The sequence below is a fragment of the Dermacentor andersoni genome, chromosome 6, assembly GCF_023375885.2.
Source record: "Dermacentor andersoni chromosome 6, qqDerAnde1_hic_scaffold, whole genome shotgun sequence".
NCBI lineage: Eukaryota > Metazoa > Arthropoda > Arachnida > Ixodida > Ixodidae > Dermacentor > Dermacentor andersoni.
The window spans coordinates 70,817,167-70,838,334 of NC_092819.1; the positions used below are offsets into that span (position 1 = coordinate 70,817,167).

Genomic DNA, 21,168 nt, shown 5'->3' on the forward strand with positions numbered 1-21,168 from the left:
AAACACAGGAACACCACTCACCATACCTGTTTTACAGTGCTCTACGTGCTCGTTTAAAGAGCAGAGCGTAATACCACGTCGGTTTCACTGGATAGAAATATGGTGAGACTGAGTAAATAATAGATGATTTTTCCGCAGCCCTGGACACACTGCACCAGAATCATTCGGAACAACCTCTGCTTGCATAAGTCTTGCTCCCTCTATACGCCAATTATTGACGTTATCCTACATACTCTAACAGAGATGACTACTTCAAATAGTAAATTATCAAATCGAGTACGAATCAGGCAGGAAATATTAGCCTATCCGTATTCAAAGTTTCAAATACTCGCCCACCTCGAGTTAAAGCCTAGGGAACGTAAAGCGTCATTGACAGGTTCACCAGAAGTCTGAAGCATTATTGTCTTGAGTGGAAAACTGAACAACCGCCGGGCATGGCCCTTCTGCTTTCTGTTCCTCTCTCTTTATATCTCTGTCGCTTCGTCCAGCTCAACCTGCCTTTCCCACACTGTACCTTGCAGACAAGGAGCTAGCGCGCAGAACTGGTGCTTGATCCTCATTTGCTTCCTAGGTTCTCACCAGAGTGATCGTCTTTTCTTCGACCTTTGTTGTAAAGAACTGTTGTAAAGTCTGGTGTGTCTCAAAATAGTTACTGCTTTAGAAAAATTATGATTTGGTGTGGCAACACTTGAAGTTCACGAAGTGCTGCTGCAAGTTTTTCTCCTTCTTTTTAGGGGGGGGGGGGGGGGGGTCAAGTGTTTAAGCACCTCTTTTAAAGTCACTTAGTATATTCGTTGCGAGTATGTGCCGTTGGTGGCGGGATCTTGGGACTAAAACACTGGTGATGCTATTCTCGCTGAAATTGGGCTCCAATCTTGACGGCCGCCATTACGACAGCGTTAATACTTTCATTAAAGGAGGTTAAACAATTATTTCCCGTATGACTAGCGAATATCGAGTCCCCAAAAGCGCTGCGAACTGTCTTTCATATCGGCTCAAGCTGGCTTCTCCAAATAACGCGTGCCGGTTCCTGCGCCCTGCCAGTTTTATCATGACACACGCACGTGCGAAACATAGCAACAGTGATACCGGGAACACACGTGCTTGCTTGGCAGGTGGCTTCGCAGCACTCTAGTCTAGCGCGTGACCAGTGCGGGACTTGCTGACAAGAAGGAAAGGCGTGGAACTCGAGGAAAACAGTGTACAGTGTACTTTAGAGGCGCAAGAAACACTCTCACTTAGCTGTTTCTATGTCGGTGGCAAGTTCACCCAACATAAACTAATTAAACAACGTACGTTCCTTGAGCCTTGTGTTACAACATGTAAGTATCGAGGTGAAACAACAGGTGTTGTCTTTTTGTTGTAACTTATTTCAAAGTGACTTTCCTTTAAGGGATGCTTCAATAGCTGAAATATTGTTTTTCTTCTTCTTTCGCAGTACCTGCGCCTTCGTTTCAACGACGGCATTTCTTTGACAGCATGTGCCATCTACATTATTCTCACGGTAAGTCAGTGATAGGCAGGAACTCTGATTTTATTCTCTGGGTATGGAGTCCGAGAGTAACGACGCTAAATGCACGAGTATAGGTATACAGGTCGAGTATGCACAGAAGCAGAGGCATAGCCAGTTGGGGGAGGGGGCTTATGGGGCTTCAGCCCTCCTCCCCGCCCCCCGCCCCCAAAATTTTTTCGTGCCGTCATGCGCCGCCGTCTGGGATTGGCCCGCTTCCCTCAGTTTATCTAGAGGTAACTTGTCAAAAATCGTTGCGGCGCACTACGGGGAATTAAAAACGCCTCGAAAGCGGGTCCTGGGCGAAGAATAGTTAGCAGAGCGATTTCTTATACTGGTTGAAAGCGTTATCTGGGTGAAACGTAATAAGGTCGCAAAATTTCTATTATACACAAGAAATTCATTCTTGCTGGTAGCTCCGAGTAGCCTTCACCAGATCAATCGGCGGGTAGCCATCTTTTATTCCTCTCTGAATTTCTCGGCGGCTATTGCGAAAATGATTAATACAGTTTGGTCTGGCATATTAATACACCTTTAGTGCCTACGCGTCATTTTGACGTCGCCAGTTCTCGTGGTTTTGCGACGTCACCCGACAGAGACACGAAGTGGCCATGGCCGGAAACATGTTGACCAATAGCGGATGACTAATGGCGGAAGTGAAATAAAAACAGATTGGAATAGTATTGCGTTTTGGCGCTCCAAGAACACCTAACGGGTAATATGCTTCGCGGTGCGCCAGGAGATTGTCGTCAGCCGAAGGTGCACGTGAGGCTGCCGAGACAGGCTGAGAATGGTGAAGCCATAATGGAGTGCAACGAGATGCAAAATGATTGATATCCACCTAGTAATAGCCATATATCACAGTTAGTCAGTGTTTAAGAATCTAATCCCCTTTTTACGTAGAACTCGGCCTAAAAAAGCAACAGTAGTACATAATTGCTTCCAAAACACACAAGCGTTTTTCGTTGTGAACGGAGTGAGTGCCGAAATGCTTGCTCCTAGAGCTTCCAACTAAAGTTCTTAGAGGAAACTTTGGCGCGAGTTTTTCTAGGGGAGTTGCAAATATGGTGGTTCAGCCAGCATGGAAATGATGGCTAGTGACATGAATTTGCCTAAATTTTGACCTTCTGACTTTATAAAGGGCTTCATCACTGTGAAAACTCATCATTTTCAACAAAGTAGTGCGTTATAAATGAATGTAAATAAATAAACATCGACAAAACCGTCGCACGGATAGATTCGAACAGAGAACCTCTAGCACACAAGCCCGATATTGAAACTACCATGCTACAGACCCAGGTGTTCACATGCCTATAATTTCCTTTGGGTAAGCCAGTGCGTAGAGACGATTGACGCGTTTCGATTTGACCACGTACGCATTCCTGAGCAGGTGAAGTCACTGCAATACGCCGCCAATGTGTAAGCTTGCAGAGTCTTATTCCCTTCTTCATTTCGGAAAATAATAGCCTGCTTGGAAATCTCGTCCCATAATGGCAGACAAAGCGTAGTAAACAAAGCCAAACGAACGTGTGAATTTATTATTATTTGTTTTGAACACATATACACATATACACAGTTAACAGGAAAGGGAAAGCGAGGAGCAGGCTGGCAACTACCACCGGAAGAGGCACAACGCCTGCCTACTCTTCTGAAGGGAGGTGACAGCAACACAGAAATGGAAAATAGGAAGGAGGGGAGGAAAGAGGAAAGAGGAAAGAACGAGCAACAGGTCAAATCGAAAGACTAAAGTAGAACACAGTACACTACGCACGTTGTTCTGCCGAGTTTCGACTCTGCAGCCGGAATTAAAGTGACGCCGCGTCGAACAGCCTCCACAATTATCAACCAAATCCATGGCTAGTTCGCTATGCGGCTAATTGTGCTCTCCACGATGAGACGCCAAGTACAGCTGCACGCAATCACCGTTTCACCGGTAGTCGGTTCACAATATGCACTACAAGGTGTTTGAACCCGCCACCTCCCATCTTCGAAAGAAGAAGCGTTACGGCACACACACACAGTAGGGCCGGTCACTGAAGGTCACGCTACTACAGAATGTTAAATGTTCACGCCACAAACGTGAACCTAAGTTAGTTAACTCTAGAAAGGTTAGTAGGGCGCGATGGGCCTGATCACGTTTAGATGCACAACCACTGGGGTATGAATATTCCTCGAGTGTCGCACACCGCCGGCCAAGGAGGTAATAGTTTCTCACTAGCGACATGCGCTGCGCACTGAAAGCGGGACACTCAAATATAAGGTGCTGAAGTGTCTCGTAGCAGCCACAAGACGTACACAATGGACTTGCCACACGCCCTTGTCTGTATAAACGTTCGTGCACGTTCACGCAACCAACCCTAAGCTTGAGCAGTTGTGCTCTAGCGCGACGAGGCAATCCTCGACCACGAACACGAAGATCAGACAAATACATGTACCAACCATCATTGCCATGCCATGGTATCTGAATGATCGCAAAGCCAGAGTGCCCTCTAGTATTTTTCATAGGAAGCTTTATCGGGATCGGCCAACGTATGAGGAGTGCTTAACGCCTGCTTCACCTCCGCCGCGGGTCGGCCCGGCATTGCACTACCTTCTGGATCGGCCCACGTATGGGGAGCGCTTAACGCCTGGTTCCCCTACGCCGCGGGTATTCCCGTCATTGCACTATCTTCGGGATCGGCCCATGTATGAGGAGTGCTTAACGCCTGCTTCACCTCCGCCATGACTCTGCCCGTCATTGCACTATCTTCGGGATCGGTCCACGTATGGGGAGCGCTTAACGCCTGCTTCACCTCCGCCGCGGGTCGGCCCGGCATTGCACGACCTTCTGGATCGGTCCACGTATGGGGAGCGCTTAACGCCTGGTTCCCCTACGCCGCGGGTCTGCCCGGTATTGCACTATCTTCGGGATCGGTCCACGTATGGGGAGTTTCCTGCTTACGACACGAAAATTTCCTTGGAGGGTAGAGGTGTACAGCTTCATTGTAAAACAGTTGACGTAAACTTAACTTGCACTGACTCTGTAGAAGGGAATAGACTGGGGTTCAAAGTAAAAATTTGCAAATGTGGCGATCATGCAAGACGCCGTTGGCATTGTTCGCTTCCCAAAAGCTGTTAATTACAACGTCATCCTTACTTATCACATAATTAATGCGGATTTGCTTGCTGCAGCTGCAACTTTAACTTTTAATAACAGATTGTTCTAGATGTGACGAAAACAGACGGATTGTACAGTGTTGTTTGAGCTAGATTAAGTCCCATGTGCCCATTCCTTATCTTTTCCAGCAAAGCATAGGGGCCATCTCTATTTTTGCTGCATCACTGACTCTTGTGACAGGTACAGTTGGATATTTTGCAGTTGCTTCTTCCTACCTAATTCTTTTTGTTGCGAACTATTACGAAGTCACACGCATGGCGCTCCATGCTACAACTTTATTTCATTTTTTTTGCCATGTTTATTACACTCATGACTTTCGTATTACAGAGGTAAAGGGTATGTAAAGACATGGTAGCAAACACAACGTCTCCAGTAACTTGTGTTATCGCAATGCATTAAGTAGGTGAAGAGACAATACAGACAAAGCACAGCACGGTAATCCGTATCATATTTTGCCTCTTGTTTGTTTGTTGAAATAGAAGCAGTTGAGATTCAAACATCTGTATGTTCACTTCGTTCTTGCAATTTATCGTTTTGTCGCGCTCTAATTAATAACGGACGAATATTAAAGTGGCGAGAAAGAGAATGTGCCCTACCTATCTGTAAGCGTCTAAATCTGATGACCTTTCGCTGCAGCTGCGAGAACGGGACCGACGAATCTCTCTTTTATTTTATTTATTTTTATTTTTTCCTTCTGTCAGCAACTATCGGATGCTCTGTGTTGAGGTCATCGCTACTAGCTGGTGACAAATACTACGTCGAGTTTTCTGGAAAATGATGTCGATTGTCTATATTCCTAGCAACTGTGCATGGATGTCAACTCATGCTTTAGCGTATAAAGTTACTTGTCATTGTCCCACGAGAAAGTGGCTTATACTCAAAACAGAGTGTGAGCCAAGCTCTCAGAGTCAAACTCCTCTAGAATGGTCCACGTATACGAAGGAGGTCGCTTCCGATAGCTTATTCGCCCGATAGCCCCACTCTTCTTAGGAGAAGCTACTTGTTTTGCTCATGTATTATCACGCGCCCTGTTTGCCAATGCGCGTGGTGTCGTCCTTGACCCTGTCAAGCCTAAAAGATTACTTTTTGACTGTAGCCACCAAGTATCATTGGCGCATCCTCAAATAATTGATTGATTCGTTAATAGTAGCGACGGATCAACACTGGAGAAATTCCCGTGCAGTGCCGGCAGCGTACCAGAAACAATGTGTAAAAAGCACAACATTGCCCGCACAAACAGTTATAGACATCACTACTTCAAACGTTAGGAACTCTTCCTAAAAGCAACGCTTATGTTTTCACCAATATCCTATGAAGTCACTATAAAACCTTGCAAACATGAGCCAGATAAATATGAACGACAGACCTGCTAGCGAAAAGCACCACTAAAGTCACTTTATGGCAACAGGATGCTGTGCACCTGCGAAGACCATACTGCGCGCCTGCGAGCAGCTGGGCTTTACCTTTTTCTGTATTTTCTTTCCCTTCCACGAGTTCCTGCCGCGGTAGCTGAAAGCCTACGGCATTCTTCTGTTAAGCACAGGGTTGCCGGTTCATTTTTCTGCCGCCGCGATAGCCACAATTTGATGAAAGCGAAATGCAAAAAAAAAACTCTCATTTGTGAGATTTAAGTGCACGTTAAAATGTCACAGGGTGTCGGAATTGATCCGGGGCCCTTCGCTATGGTGTCTCTCATATCTCTCATAGTCCCAGAATTGCTTCGGGTATTTATATTTCGCGAATCGTGAATAATTTCTTTCCCGCGAGTGGAGAAGGTTTGAAACAGGCTTCACAGTGAAAATATATGCGTGCGTATATTAATTTCAATGTTTCAGTTTCTGCCTCAACCAACAAATGTTAACCTTATTCTAATGGCGTGAACGCGATACTTGAAGTAAGGCTCTACAGGCTAACGCAGCACAAAGCCTCCTCGAACAAATCGAGCGTTATGCTTGCCCTAAAAGGGAGGTTGAGCGGAGCCGCAGCAGACATACAGTGGCACCTAGCCCTGCATTATATGCTCACAATGATCACCTTAAATTTCTTGAGATGCTTGGTGTGCGCTACGTTTCCCGATTTCTTCAACCCTTATTAGCCTAAAAACCGATGCTTGCTACAATAGCTCGTGTGTTGTGGCTTGCAACTGCTGTACCAGGCGTCAAGGCAATTTCTGGGGGCTGACATCGCAGAGAGTGAAGCTTTTTTTTTTTTTTTCAAATCACGTGCTTTTCGGCCAAACGGGCTGTACTCACTAATGCAAACTGAGGAAAAGTATGTACTCTTCGAAGTTCTGTCAGAAGTCAAATGCCGTTCGTCCAAATAGGTATTGGGAGTACCAATTAAGCGGCAAATGTCGGGGTCATGCCTCGCATCTGACTGAGCATGTCCGTGCCTACGAGCCAGATCAATAACTAAACCTGACGCCGACTTTGCAAGAATTGTTAGGCGTAAGAACAGTTCGGCATTTTTTAGCAGTTTTCACTAATAGCTTTTGTACCAGGATTTTCCACCACTTCTCTTTGCAAACCACGTTTCTGTGTGAACTGTCATTTGATTGATAGCCCTTTAGATGGCATTGATAAAGCAGAGAAATGTCTAGAAAGGTAATCGCTGAATTTTCGCCTTGACGAACTCATTAGTAGGTATTAGTAGGTATGGCTGCTGCCAAGTGGCAAACTGATATTGAGGTGAAGTGCAACCTGATCCTATTAACTAAAGAAGGACTTGTGGGTAGTTCGCCTCCTGAATCACTCTTCTGAAGTATGTAATTAGGTTAACTTAAGAATTTGAACTTGATATTCATTGCGCACGTTTTCCGCTGTGCCGAAGCATAGAGTATGCGATGCCCATGCGTTCGTACTAGCGCTCGTCTCCAGCTACAGATCGGCTCCCTCATTGCTAACCAATTACGCAGTGCTAATTACCTCGAACCAAAGTTTTCCTTGCACCAATGTGTCTGTGAAGGCGAGCGGCATCGACCAATACCAGCTGACCCCAGAGGTGCGTTTTTCTTTGCCTAATTTCGTGACTTCTTCTACCACCGCCGTGCGAAGGATTGCTAGGCGTAGGCGTGTTCCGCGGACGCTAGACCCAACGCCGTCGCACCGGCCGCTGCTTGCCGTACTCCTCAGCGGTGGCTGCTCGTCAGCTCCGAGATGGAGACGTCCGCTCGGACAACAGTGATCGTGGACAACCAAATGTGCGTTCAAGTTCAAGGAAAAGAGATGTCACCCGAGGAATACCACAACGATGCCGGATGGACGCTCGCGGGGGAACGCATGTCGAGGCTGCGCCAGCGGACCCACGCCAGCGGCAAGCCCGACAGACCCGGCGGGAGTCAAACAAGCCCGAAATCGAAATTCAACAAGAACATCCGAGCCTCAGTCATCAAGTCAGCACGCATGCCAGCCATGCCACTGGAAGAAAGCAAGATAGTCGTCAGACCCAGAGGGGGGCTGGACATCGTCAAGACCGGCACCACCATCGTCGCTGCAACCATATTCGCCGCGGCCAATATCACGAGCGAGGAAAGCGCCGCGGACACCATCTGCCCTAACACGCAACAGAACTTTATGGTCGTCCGTACACCAAACGAAGACAATGCGGCAAGGTATGCTAAAATCCAGGAAATCTCTATTCAAGGCAAGACCTACGAGGTCTTGCCTTGAATAGGCAATGACCGTGGCAATGACCGCAATAGGCAATGACCGTGGCAGGTCAACGCATATCGCACGGCACCTCACCACACCGTAAAGGCTGTCATCAGAGGCATCCAAATCGACGCGAGCGCCGACGAGCTAGTTAGGAACATCGTCAACGAGAGGAACCCGCTAGCCGTGGGCGCAAACAGGATTGGCCGCACGACCAACGCGGTCGTGGTGTTCCAGGGACCCAAGGTAGCGAACTTCGTCTGATGCGGAGTCACCCTGATGCCATGCGGCCTCTACAGGAAACAGATCGACGTTTGCAAGCAGTGCGGCCGAGTGGGACACCGCAAGGACGTGTGCCTGACCCCCCCAATCAAGACGTGCCTGGCCTTGCGGACTCGCGAACCCTACAGAAGACCATCGCTGTACCCTAAAATGTAAGTTGTGTGGGAACGAACACCCGACCGGAGACTGAACGTTCAAGGCGAAATACAATATCCCCTACGTAGCGCGCAGGCGACAATGGGAGCGCCCACAGGCCAAACGCCAGCTCCTGTTGGAGAGCGATTTCCCACCCCTCGACAAGTCGCCAGCTGCGCGAAAGTGAAGGACCCCATCGGAGAACCACGCGCCTAAATCCAGAGACAGCAGTTGCTGCAAGAGAAGCCTCAGAAGAAAAAGGTCACCATCACGTGAGCGAGTGAGCTGGGTCGACGCAGCGAAAGGGAACAGTATAAGGAACGCGCAGAAAATCACCGAAGCCACGAAGAAAAACGATATGAACAAGGTGCGAGAAGCATATGAGACACTAAGACAAGATAACGCGGCGTGGTGAACGACCATATCTGACGAGAGAGATCGCCGAGATCCATCAGTTGCTGCTATGCTATAACGAGCCTCTACAGAGACCCACGCCAAGCACAAGCATGACCGAGGAAACAACCACGAACATCCAGGAGACAGCCATAGAGGAACTGGCACCGAAGAAGCGAGCTGTCCAGGCCACGCGCAACCAAACAGAAAACGATCACATCGACAACCACGAAGCCAAATTCGAAGCGAGATTCACCGAACTCGAACAGATAATCGCGGCGAACATCGCAGCAGTGACAGCAATGAAACAAACAATGGAGACATACCAAGCCGAGAACACGAACAGATTCGTCTACATCGAAAGGGCCCTACAGCCGATGGTGTGCCACGCGAGGTTTGCGCCCCTCTTCGCGCAACATCCACCCAACCAGGGAACCCCGTAAACGCCTACACAATCATGGGCGCCACCACAGAACCAGCAGCAGCAGGTGTAACAGCGTGGCAGTGGAATTGTCGCGGCCTCGGAAGGAAGACGGCAGTCATCCAAGAGCACATCGCACATGCCGCGCACAAGCCGGACGTTATACTAGTGCATGAAACACTAACCGACCCACCGTCCCTCCCCGGCTACAGAGTGCACAAGGGCCCGCCCGTTGGGAGAGGCCTGTGCACCCTGGTCAGGAGAGGACTCACGTTCGTCGAACACGAGCTGCTAATCAATATCAAGATCGACCACGCACTCACCTAAATCATCCCGGGCAAAAAGAGAAAAGGAAGCGTATTTCTGCTCAAAGTGTACAGCAACCCATCGCAGAGAAAACGGAGATTCAAGACATTACTGCACAGAGCCAGCACCGCAGTGGGCCGCAGCACGCTGATCGAATCCGGTGACTTCAACGCGATGAAGCCCTGCCTGGGGCTACAACAAGTACACAGCAAAGGGCCGCGACCTTTACCAAGAAGCCACAGAACTCGACTTCACCCTCATCACGGACCCGACGCATCCGATGAGAATTGGTAACTCCGTGTCCCAGGACGCCATTCCGGACCTCACGTTCGTCAAGAACGACGTCCGGGGCACTATCACCTTGAGAAACACGTGGACCGACCTCGGCAGCGACCACATCATCGTGGAAATCGGCATACCGGGACTCAACGACACCAGCATCAAACACAGATGGATAGACTGGGATGCCTTCCGAGACGCCACAAGCCAGAAGACAGACGGTGACGACGAGATCGAAGACATCGACTCGTGGATCACCGATAGCACCAAGAGCGTACGCGACGCGACCAAAGAAATTGAAATGGACGTGGAGATCGACAAAGTAGACAGCCGGCTAGCGCACCTTATTGAAGCCAAACAGACGATACTTGATCGCTGGAAGAAACAACGGCTCAACCGCAGACTCAAAAGTATGGGGCGGAGTTCAACCGAGCGATCGAGGAGCACTGCCGCGCGCTCTCAGCACGCAACAGTGGAACGAGATCTGCAACGCGGCATACGGGCAGATAGATGCACAGCGGGAAGACGGGGAACCTGCTGCGGCACCTGCTCGACGAAACCAAGATCAAGTCGCACTAAAGGGATAAAGTCGTCAAGCTCATACATCGTGTGTCTGGGTATACGGCGCCGACGAATTCACCAGGCGCATTAACGACAAATACCTGCCGCTTACACCCACCGAACACGATGCGCCGTACGGCGGCCCACCCAACGCGAAGCTCGATCGGGACATCGACGCCGTGGTGGCTCGCGCGGCCCTGCACGACCTCAACAGCCGGTCGGCAGCCGGCCCGGACCGCGTCACGAACAAGGCGCTCAAGAACCTCGACGACGGCTTGATTGAGAACTTCGCAAGATACCTCAACAAGTGCTGGAGAGCGGGCGCGCTGCCAAAGCAGTGAAAGACAGCCAAGATCATCCTTATCTCCAAGCTGGAGAAGCCGCCGGACACGGGCAACCTCCGGCCAATCTAGCTCACGTCTTGCGTGTGCAAGTTGCAGGAGCACGTCCTGCTCAACAGGTGGCAAGACTACTTAGAACGAGAAGGGCTGTACCCGGCCACAGTGATCGGCTTCAGACAGCACCTAAATCGACAGGACGAGATGCTGCAGCTCAAACACCAAACCATCGACGATGGCGGCAGCGCCCGCGACAACAAGGCAATCCTGGGGCTCGACCTGCAGAGCGCCTTTGATAAGGTGAAACACTCGACGGTTCTGTACCAAGTCTCCAAGCTCAACATGGGCGAAAGATCTTACAACTACATCAAGGATTTCCTCACGGACAGGACCGCCGAGCTACGAGCAGGTGACCAACAGACGCAAGAGGAAGCTCGGGAGCAACGGCACACCGCAGGGATCGGTCATTTCGCCGATGCTGTTCAACCTAGTAATGATCGGAGTGGCCGAGAAGCTCGCGCACATCGAATACATCAGGCACACTATCTGCGCGGACTATATCACGCTGTGGGTGACCGGCACCAGCGATGCCCACATCGAGGGCGTGCTGCAAGCCGCCGTCGACGCGATAGAAGACCAGCTGGAAGGCACCAGACTGAGATGCTTGCCGAGCTAATCGGGGCTTCTCATACTCCTACCTACCAACAAAAGCAGTTGCAACACCAGAGAACGCGGATACAAAAAAAATCATAATCGTAACCAAATCCTGCAACGTGATCCCCGAGGTGGGCAAAATCAGGATCCTAGGCATGGTCATCGAAAACCACGGAATAAACGGCGAAACCATCGCCCGTCTCACAACAAAAGCGCCCAACGCGATTCGACTCCTCAAACAATTCACTTCTCGGAAGGCTGGCATAATTAGGCTCGTCCAATCCTTCATCATCAGCCACGTCGCGTACGTTGCAGCCTACCACAGATGGCTGCAACACGAAGGCAATCAAATCAACGTAGTCATCAGAAGAGCGCACAAGACGGCGCTGGGCCTGTACGAGTCCGCGAGCACGACACGCTTATTACAACTCGGGATGCACAACACGCTCGAAGAAATAGCCGAATCGCAACGGTCCTCTCAACTGGAGCGCTGTCCACGACCAAAGCGGGAAGGAAGATACTGGACGACCTGGGAATAGGACGCTCGAACAAGGCGGAGATGAAGCTCCTCGTCGTCGAAGAGGTCCGACACCAGACCTGAATTGACCCCATACCCAAGAACCGAGTTCCGAGTTCATATCCCGAGTTCAACAAGGGAACAAGAGCGGCGAGGGCCAAGGCTCTCATCGACCTGCACTCCAACGACGAGCACGCGCGGTACGTGGACGCGGCCGTATACCAACGGAACGCCTTCGCAGTGGCCGTCATAAAGGCGTCAACCGGCGTCACGAGAACGGCAGCGAGCGTGAGAAGCGCCGGAGCGGAACAAGCACAGGAGGTAGTCACCGCCCTGGCCATCGCCGACGCAGACTGCCACACGGTGCTGAGTGACTTGAGACAGGCGGTGCGAAACTTCGCCAAATGCCAAATCTGCATGGAGGCCAAGCGCGTACAGCGAGCGGCCAAACTGCAAGACAGAAAAGTAAGAATCAAGTGGTTGCTGGCGCACGCGGGCGAGGCGTCGGAACGTAATGAGAACCTCAATGAGACGGCACACGCAGCGGCGCTAGCGCTAACCAACCGCGCCCCGGCGACAGACCATACGACGTGGTTCGGAGCCACGGACCGCATGACGGACTACAACGACATCACAAAGGCCTACCGCCCGGCTCGCAGGACTCTCCCAACCCCGCTTCCGAGGCTGAGTCGAGGGGAGGCGGTAATACTGAGACAACTCCAGACCGGATTCCTACCGAGCCCAAGACTGATGCATCGCATGTACCCCGAGACATACCCGACCGATAAGTGCAGGGTCTGCCGGAGGGCGACGGCAGATTACACGCACATCTTGTGGGACTGCAACAAAAATCCAGACGAAGCAAGATCAAGCACGATCCCGCAGAGGCTCGAGGCAGCCGCGAAGAGCTACGACCAAGACCAACCGCTCTGGGCCGTCTAGCAGGTCCTCGAGGCGCTCGAAAGGCAAGGACCCAGTGAGCCGGCAACAGCGTGCGGAGACCCGCGCCGAGTAACGGCAACTTCGTAGATGACGTGGGCAGTTATCGGGGCGCGCGAGCGCCCAGCTGCAGGCACAAATAAAGTTTGCTCCAATCCAATCCAATCAGTGGCCACTCCCCTGTAACGAGAAGTCTCTCACTTGAGAAGAGATTGATTTTGCATGTGGCCAATGATAAACCAGAAAAGCCACGCACTTCGCTTGTATGACTTAGCATCAACCGCGAAGTGATTTCGGCGTCGTTTTGGCCTTTTGTCGCAGTGAGTGAGAAGTTAAAGCAGTGCCAATGAAAACTTAGAGTTCTTTGCAATATGTATTAGTTCCTATCAATGGGAAATGCGAATTATGTAGTAGTGTAGTAACATTGATCGGGTAAATTGTTCCTGGGGAATTTTTTTTATGCGCAGTAATTAAGGGTGCGCATTTTTAAGCGCAGTTTATTGCATCTTTCATATAATGCCCTTTTGACACCTTGCAGCCTTGCACGTACCGCTCCTTTGGTGCACTATTGGCATTGGATTTTCTGCAACCTTCTACACAGCAATGGTAAGGAAACGTCACTGAATAAGTGCCCGCCTTTAATATCTGGGCATATCTTGCAGCAACTCCAAATACGTCGCTCCATTTGGCCACCTTATGCGTGCACCAATGACAAACAGAACTATAGTGCTACTGAAGTAGGAAACGCGCAGAAAAAGTCGTACAATCGGAATTCAAGATTTTTTGGATGGCTGATAAAATTTACGACGAGTATTTTGCCGTCCCCTCATGACAGGCAGTTTTCAAAACCGTCTGTTGGCCGGACAGTTATCCTATAAACAACAATCAGGCCATTGCGTCTGCAGATTAATTTCATTGTGGATGATATTTTGCAGAAAGGAGCGCTAACTCATTGAGTGTAGTAAACTTTAAAAAAAATCTAATACACGGTAGGAAGAAACAACCTATCGCAGATTTCGTATAATTTATTGAGCCCTTTATGGGCAACCATAGCGTTGGCAGTACAACGCCCACAACTTTCCAAATGTGCTTACAAATAAACAATCTGACTTTTCGCAGAGTGTCGCCTTCTCGCCTTCTTCCGAGAGAAGCGCCAAATTTGTTGTTGAAGAAGATCCGCTCACCCTTCCTACTGAGTTACACAAGAAGCTTTGAGGATGAAGGCGCCAAACATTGTCAACTGCACTGTTTTTTTTCTGCCCAGGGAGGACTCCGAGGTGTGGTTTGGACAGACTGCATGCAGTTCTTGTTTATAATCGTGGCGCAGGCTACGATTATCGCAAATATCGTAGTTGGTTCATTATCACAAGGTTCCATGATCCAGCCACTACGTGACATGAATTTATGGACCTACATTGGCGAGTGAGTTCGTGTGTAGTTTCCTTCCCATTCGTGTATTGAATGCACATGAGTGGACACGCTACCACCCATATTGTGAAATGTGATCGCATGGACTGCTTCGGAATGTCAGTTTACTGTTACGCTTTTCGTTTATGATGTTTACTTGCAAGCTTACACATCGTGTATATATTTGATAAGACTGATGTGTGACCTAGTTCTAATGTGATGCAGTGGTCGTACTAAACAACTTAACCATGCTTTCGGTGTTTGTGCTCTTCGTGATACTGCTGCATGCTTATTTTTATTTTCGCTACCGTGTAATATTCGTGTTCACTCTAACGTAGGCTTTTTATTTTCTTTGCATAGCATTTTATTTGGAATAATGGTGTTGTTCAATTTAAGGATGCCTATATAACTTTGCGTATTTCTTTTCACAAATACGACAATATAATAATTAACAATATAACAATATTACTAAATTTGGTATATTATTATTATTATTATTATTATTATTATTATTTTTATTATTATTACTATTATAAACAATCATCGTAATATCTTATACAAAAGTAAACGCATGATCTTATTTTTCATGCACCATTGCTAAAACGCGATGGAGCAATGTATCATGCAAAAAATATTCTATTACGTGCTTGTAAAATTATTTGCGCGAATGCATTATGACGACGTCCAAAGTAGTTTCTGGGCTGATTGTGCACCAGCAAAACCGGCATAGTGGCAAACAATGACCACTCCTCTGTAACGATTCATTCTGCTTGAGTATTTCATTTTACTGAAGATGTATAAACAAAGCGTAATGCATCTTCACAATGGCCCGTCTACCTGAATGACAGTACTTGTCATGGATGACACCAGGAAGCATGTGTAGTCGGCATCCGAAGCACTGCTGTCATTGATGAGAACGAACATGAAGCAGGAAAACGTCGCGTTGCTGAAATTACTGAGAAGTGCAATAGAAATTGTATTCTTCGACGCCTTGTTTTCTGCAGCTAATTTATTTAAAAACTTTGGTAATGCCATTATATGAAAAAAGTAAGGGCATAATCCTGCCGCTTTCAATGTTAATATTCTGAGCATGCTACACCCTCCTGACATTTGTTTTGTTTTTTTTACAACTTTGTCTTGACAGCTTCAGTTTTGATTTGACCAATGACGAAAACGTGTGGTCCTATTTTGTGGGCGGCTCAGCAGTAACAATCTACAGATTATGCCTCGATCAGGTTGTGACTCAACGGCTGCTAGCATCGCGAACACTGAATGAAGCAAAAAGGTAAGGGCTAATATTTTGCTCATTTAACCTTCTGAAAGAAATGCGGCTCTTGTCCAGAAAATATTCCCCATGCACAAATAATACATTTTACCTTTTTTCGTGATTCTTTTTTTCTAATTTTAGCATTTCACTAAAGCAACATCAGCAATACCTAGAGCCTACTCAGAAATTTGGCCTATTCAGAAATTAATTAATTATTGGTGCGGGTACACACTGGTCAACAACAATAACAATGGCTTCATCTTGTCACGCTATATCGAACAAAAGTGTACGCAACTTCCTGTGCAAACAAGAGCGTGAAAGCTTTACGGAAAATGCGGATCCCACGCACTGTGAGAATAGTTGTAAGCGAAGCTTTCTGTACTGTTTGCTTTAAGTGACGTTACTTAGCAGTGATGTTGACCGTAAATGTTTAATTTCTTCAGCGTTTAGCCCAACAGGAGAGTGGTGAGTTGAAGCTAAATGTTACCTTGCGTGTACCACTGTTGTTTGCCTGAGTAGTACAAAGAACACACAGGGGGATGTGTTTGCTTGAGGTGTTGTTGTGCGCCATACTTCATAACCTCTGAGAGGGTTTAGCATATTCATTGCCTCACATGGCACATCGCATCGTGACAGAAGTATTAAAGCTTAACTGGATTGTGAGGTTGTGCGTGCCAAAACCACAATCGGATTATGAGGCACGCCATAGTGGCAGCCTCCGGATTAATTTTGTCAATATGACGTTCTTTAATATGCACCTAAATGTAAGTGCATGAGCGTTCTTTTTTTATTTCGTTCCTGTAGAAACACGGCTACCGCTGTCGGGATAAAACCCGATCTCAAGCAATGCCATAGACGCCAAGCCACGGAGTCGGGCAAGGAAGTGTTGATTTGACCTGTGACCGCTTCCATAGTGTCACCTAGACCCCATGGTGCGCCTTAATACGGCTCTTCTTCTTCACACCCGGACACATCTAGTGATGTTTATTCGTCAGAAATAGCACAACTAACGTAACGTTCCGTACCTTGAACTTACATTAACACCGTTTTCACGCAGCCGCTGTTGTGTCTGTAGTAGTAGCGCTTCCTTGCCTTCCCACGTCACGCTTTTCTCTCTCCTTCCTCCTCTTCTGTGAGAACTGCGAGCGAATAGTGGCAAGGCTGTTATTCACTGGGTTCGTGACTGCGCCTGTTCTAACTATTCTCTACATTCTCTCCCCCTCTTTTCTATCATTCTATCAAGCTTCCCTCTGGACTTGCATGCTAGCAGAAAGTTGAGCGCTGCAATTTCTGCAATGCTTTTGCTGGAGGTCACGGATAATTACAGCTGTCAAAAAGCTAACGTGGCGATGTCCAGAGAGCTCTCGAGAGAATCGTTCACATTAGACGTGCTGCAAAGGTCCAAACGAGTTTCTCACGTCGCCTTTCCTTACTGCCGCACTTCTGTCATGAATGCACACGCTCAGAACTACCCCCCCCCCCCCCCGACGCGGTGTGGCAGACAGCAGCAGCAGCAGTGGGAAAGTCGGATGGAGAGACAAAGAAGGCTTCGCTTGAAAAAGCATTCAACATGACGATAAAAGACGGTCACTGAAATTTAGACTTCCGAAGAAAGGCTGCTGTACCATGCAGGTGCATGAGGTATTGGGTGGAGCTCACCGTAGAACGTCGATCTTGTCGCTAATTGATTCTTCCAATACCTGGTAAACCTGTGGAGTGACGCCGCTAGGCTAAATTTTGACGCTTTTTATAATACACGCTGTGTGTTACCTCAGGTAGCGTTTCGTTCCTCGGTGGTAGAGCATAATTTTTAGGAAGTCTGACCTTGCGTGAGCCTATTTTATGTTTATATTTTCTGTTTATGTTGTCTGCTTCTTTCCGTACCACTTTAGCGCTCCCCTTTGCACGAAATGTCGCCCCAACTAGCCACCTTATTTACAATGCTGAAGTGTACCGAACTCCCGTTTCACTGCGCGCGTGTGTTTTCAATGACTGCAGTTGCCACTATTTCGCAAGTCGCCAGTGTGGCAGCTCAGTGCTTATGTGCTGATGACATTAGCGTGAATTCGTATTTCCTGCCGCACAGGCCACGACTCTTACTACTGTCTCTAACTTTTCAATAAAAATATACACACTTACTGCATTCAACAAAAGGTTAATTATTGAATTTTAGTTAATTGGGCTACTGACAGCGATAATCATCATCTCACTTTGTGTTCCCCTGGCCACAAAACTTGTTTGTACAGGTGCTCTTCGCGTGCTTCCCAGTTCCTAACTTTACGAAAACCATAAAGCATAGTTTCGAACACTCGGTATAGAGTGACTTTTGCTTAGATACGAAGATTTACTGGAGACTTATACGTACATTAAATAACCTGTTGCGAGGCTTCGTGTATACATGCAGTGAACTTTTTTTCCAGTGAGTCTTTTGTGACCTTTATCAAGCTGTATCTTCGCGTTTGTGTATTCCATTGTTTATTCGAATTTCTAATGTAAATTTTGCATAACTCCTGCTTTCTATATGTGCTCTCTGTTGCGACTATAATTTCGATGCAATTACAATACACGAACAGTGACAGCTGCTCCTGCGAAATACACTGGAACTAAGGACAGCGTCATTGAGATGTTTCGCTGGCCTTTGCATATGTACCAAATGTAAACAAGGTTCTTGAATGACAAAGCCTCACTGAAATATTTGTCCTCAACTCGTTGATTTCATGGCCTTTACGTTTTTGATATCAGCAGCATGCACTGCTTATCTGGTTTGAACCGATATAGTTCTAAAGCTCCCATGTGGTATTTTCTTTACTTTCTAAATAGACAAAAAACATGGAATCATTGATATCAGTTATTTCTGGCACCATGTTTGGGACATACGAATATATTCCTTCGTGAAAATTACTTATTTTACTTGTATTGACAGTGCGTAACGTTCAAGAATTCATTTGCAGCATCTTTGGCAATGGCAATGCAGTTATTTTTCATGTATTTGATCCCTCGACAAATTCTATGAGGATGAGGCCCAGCTGCAACGTAACCTCCCCCCCTCCCCCGAACGAAATTTCCGGCTACGTCACTGGTACTACGTGCTGTGTGCAGCGCATGAAAATCGGTGGAAAGCGAGTATCGTGTGATTATCTGCCAAGGCAATAATTAAGTCGAAATTTTAAACATTTCCATTACACTACCTTTAACAAAAACGTGAAGTCCGTACACCGTACAAAGTTCTTCAACTCTGAAAATATGTGTATAACTGCTGCATAGCGGTTTAAGAGGTATTTTCGAAAAGTTATTTTCGTCCTTCTTTTGCAAAGCCAATCGCTAGCTTACAAGCTTTGCAAGCATATTACCCACAACATTATTCATATTTTCCCTAAACGTATTATTTTTTTTACTCAGCTCACTTAAAACGCTGTGTAAACATTCAACGAAGTTCTTAAACGCGTTTCTACTGCTTTCGAACGGTTGTATAAGTTATGCTCTGCAAAGGCTCTGATAAACCTACACAGGATAAACTTTAATCGTGCACCTTCCATAATACTTCTTCATCTGTGTGAAAATTGAACCTCAGTGTCACGATTAGTTCTCCGAGCACCATACGGAAAAATAAAGTACACGTTCTGTATAAGACCACTAAAATGAAATGGAAGGACTGTTTAATAATTGTTTCTCAAGCTGGTAAATTAGCTTACACACTTTACGCTTTCAGTGCCTGTCATGCCTAACACCTCTGTCGTCAAAAATATTGTCGCAGCCAGATTTGGTTCTCCCAAAAAATTTTAACGTTTTATGCGTTCCAGGCATGCCTCTAATTAGGCAGAAAACAAATTTTAGCAAGTCTTATATAGCTGTCACTTAACTCAAACACCCAACCTTTCTCCGCACATCAACCTTAACGTGCTTTCCTTTACCCCCAAATTTAATCTCGGCGCAATATTGAAGAGGTTATGAAATACCGGACCTTCGAGGATTTGCACACGCAAGAGCGCTAACGTCATTGGGAATACTTTGTGTACTTTTGTAATCTCTTCGCGTTCTTTTGAACGCGGGGCGGATCGCGTGCCCTATCTTCGGCTCTTTCATTCCTAATAATCAGTTTATTTCTCTAGGACACCAGGAGAACAAGCATGCGTACAAAGTAGTCGAGCGCCTCTAGCATCTCAAACAGCTTCATCGTAAAATACAAAGAAATGTGCTTGCTGGAGAACTAAACTTGAATGCGATTTCACTCGCTCACTATAGACTCATTTCCGAATCGCCCGCATCTCGGAAGTAAATATTTTCTTTCAATGGGGGGCACATACGTTTTCGGTCAAACTATCTTGACTTTCTGCGCAGAACTGCACGCACAGGTATGCTTCTCTTGGTGCTCATGTACTCCCTGTGTTTGACAATGGGCGTTTCTCTGACCGTATGGTTTCGTGGCTGCGACCCTGGGCTGCTCGGCGTCATCAAAAGCATTGACCAAGTGGGTACAGAGTTTCTAATCGCCCTTTTCGACCCATTTGTACTCCAGGTTGTCAGCTTTCTCATCGTTATGAAAGTCGAGAACGTGTGTCACCCGCTGAGATGGTATTCTTACGTGGTGTTGCGGGCGATGATCTCGTGTATTTCTACAGGGGCGACTGGAGACTTGCTTTCATTCTTCTTTCGCAAACGCTTCGCGTGATGGTGTGCGAAAGTTTATCGTTTATAATTTTTATAGCTGATCTTTTAATTATTTGGCTATTTTTGGGATCATTTTAAAATAAGGGCCATGTTCCTAAACTTTCAATTTCGCTCCAGCTAAAGTCTGGCCCTTTTCTGTTTTACAGCCTGTTTCTTATGCAATCTCCGTCATCTGACAACAGGCAGAAACAGACAGACAGTACACAGAGCGAATAATGAAACATATTTTGCTACAAGCAGTGTTCCTATTTTTAGCAATTCCTTCGCTAGATTTAGCGACTCTCTTGTCTGTTTAGCAAACAACTTTTCTATGCAGTGACCGGTAGCTTTTTTTAGTGACGTGACGCAGCAATCGGCAACATTTTAGCGTCATCAAATTTAGGGAATTTGATTCAAGAACAGCCTTGTAGAACATACTTTATTATTTAAAAACGACATGTGAACGGCCAAAACGGGATGTATGACGTGTAGTCTTTGCAAACACGATGAAACAATGCTTGCCGTAAAAGCAATCAGTGTGCTCACAAAATGCGTTCTTTTTTTCACGAAACCAAGCTGAAAGGGCCTTAGGGCTCGGGATTATGCATTCTCACTAAATACGTTCGATTGGTGGACATTTACAAATTTTATTGTGAGATCTTGCACGAAGTGCGTGGATGATATATCAACCTTATAAAGGCGTGT

The 21,168-nt window shown here is 47.2% G+C and overlaps 1 protein-coding gene and 1 long non-coding RNA gene across 5 annotated transcripts in view; both read left to right on the top strand.

The window, feature by feature from the left end:
• Nucleotides 1-1,435: 1,435 nt before the first annotated feature.
• On the top strand, nucleotides 1,436-13,749 carry LOC129382365 (uncharacterized). Its single transcript, XR_008610439.1, has 3 exons — nucleotides 1,436-1,504; nucleotides 4,796-4,847; nucleotides 13,681-13,749. It is a non-coding gene; the product is annotated as an uncharacterized lncRNA (long non-coding RNA).
• Nucleotides 13,750-14,290: 541 nt separating this feature from the next.
• LOC126522950 (sodium-coupled monocarboxylate transporter 2-like) overlaps nucleotides 14,291-21,168 on the top strand; it is a 28,425-nt gene continuing 21,547 nt past the window's right edge. Inside the window, exons 1-2 of one of the 4 annotated variants that reach the window (XM_055066379.2) lie at nucleotides 14,291-14,564; nucleotides 15,694-15,834. Coding sequence is in view for 1 of the 4 variants with exons in the window: in XM_055066377.2 (XP_054922352.1) it covers nucleotides 20,171-20,284 (114 nt within the window). In the remaining 3 variants the exon portion in view is untranslated. Of the gene's footprint in view, nucleotides 14,565-15,255; nucleotides 15,835-19,421; nucleotides 20,285-21,168 lie in introns of those variants that run through there. The other 3 variants (XM_055066378.2, XM_055066380.2, XM_055066377.2) reach the window with 3 other exon arrangements.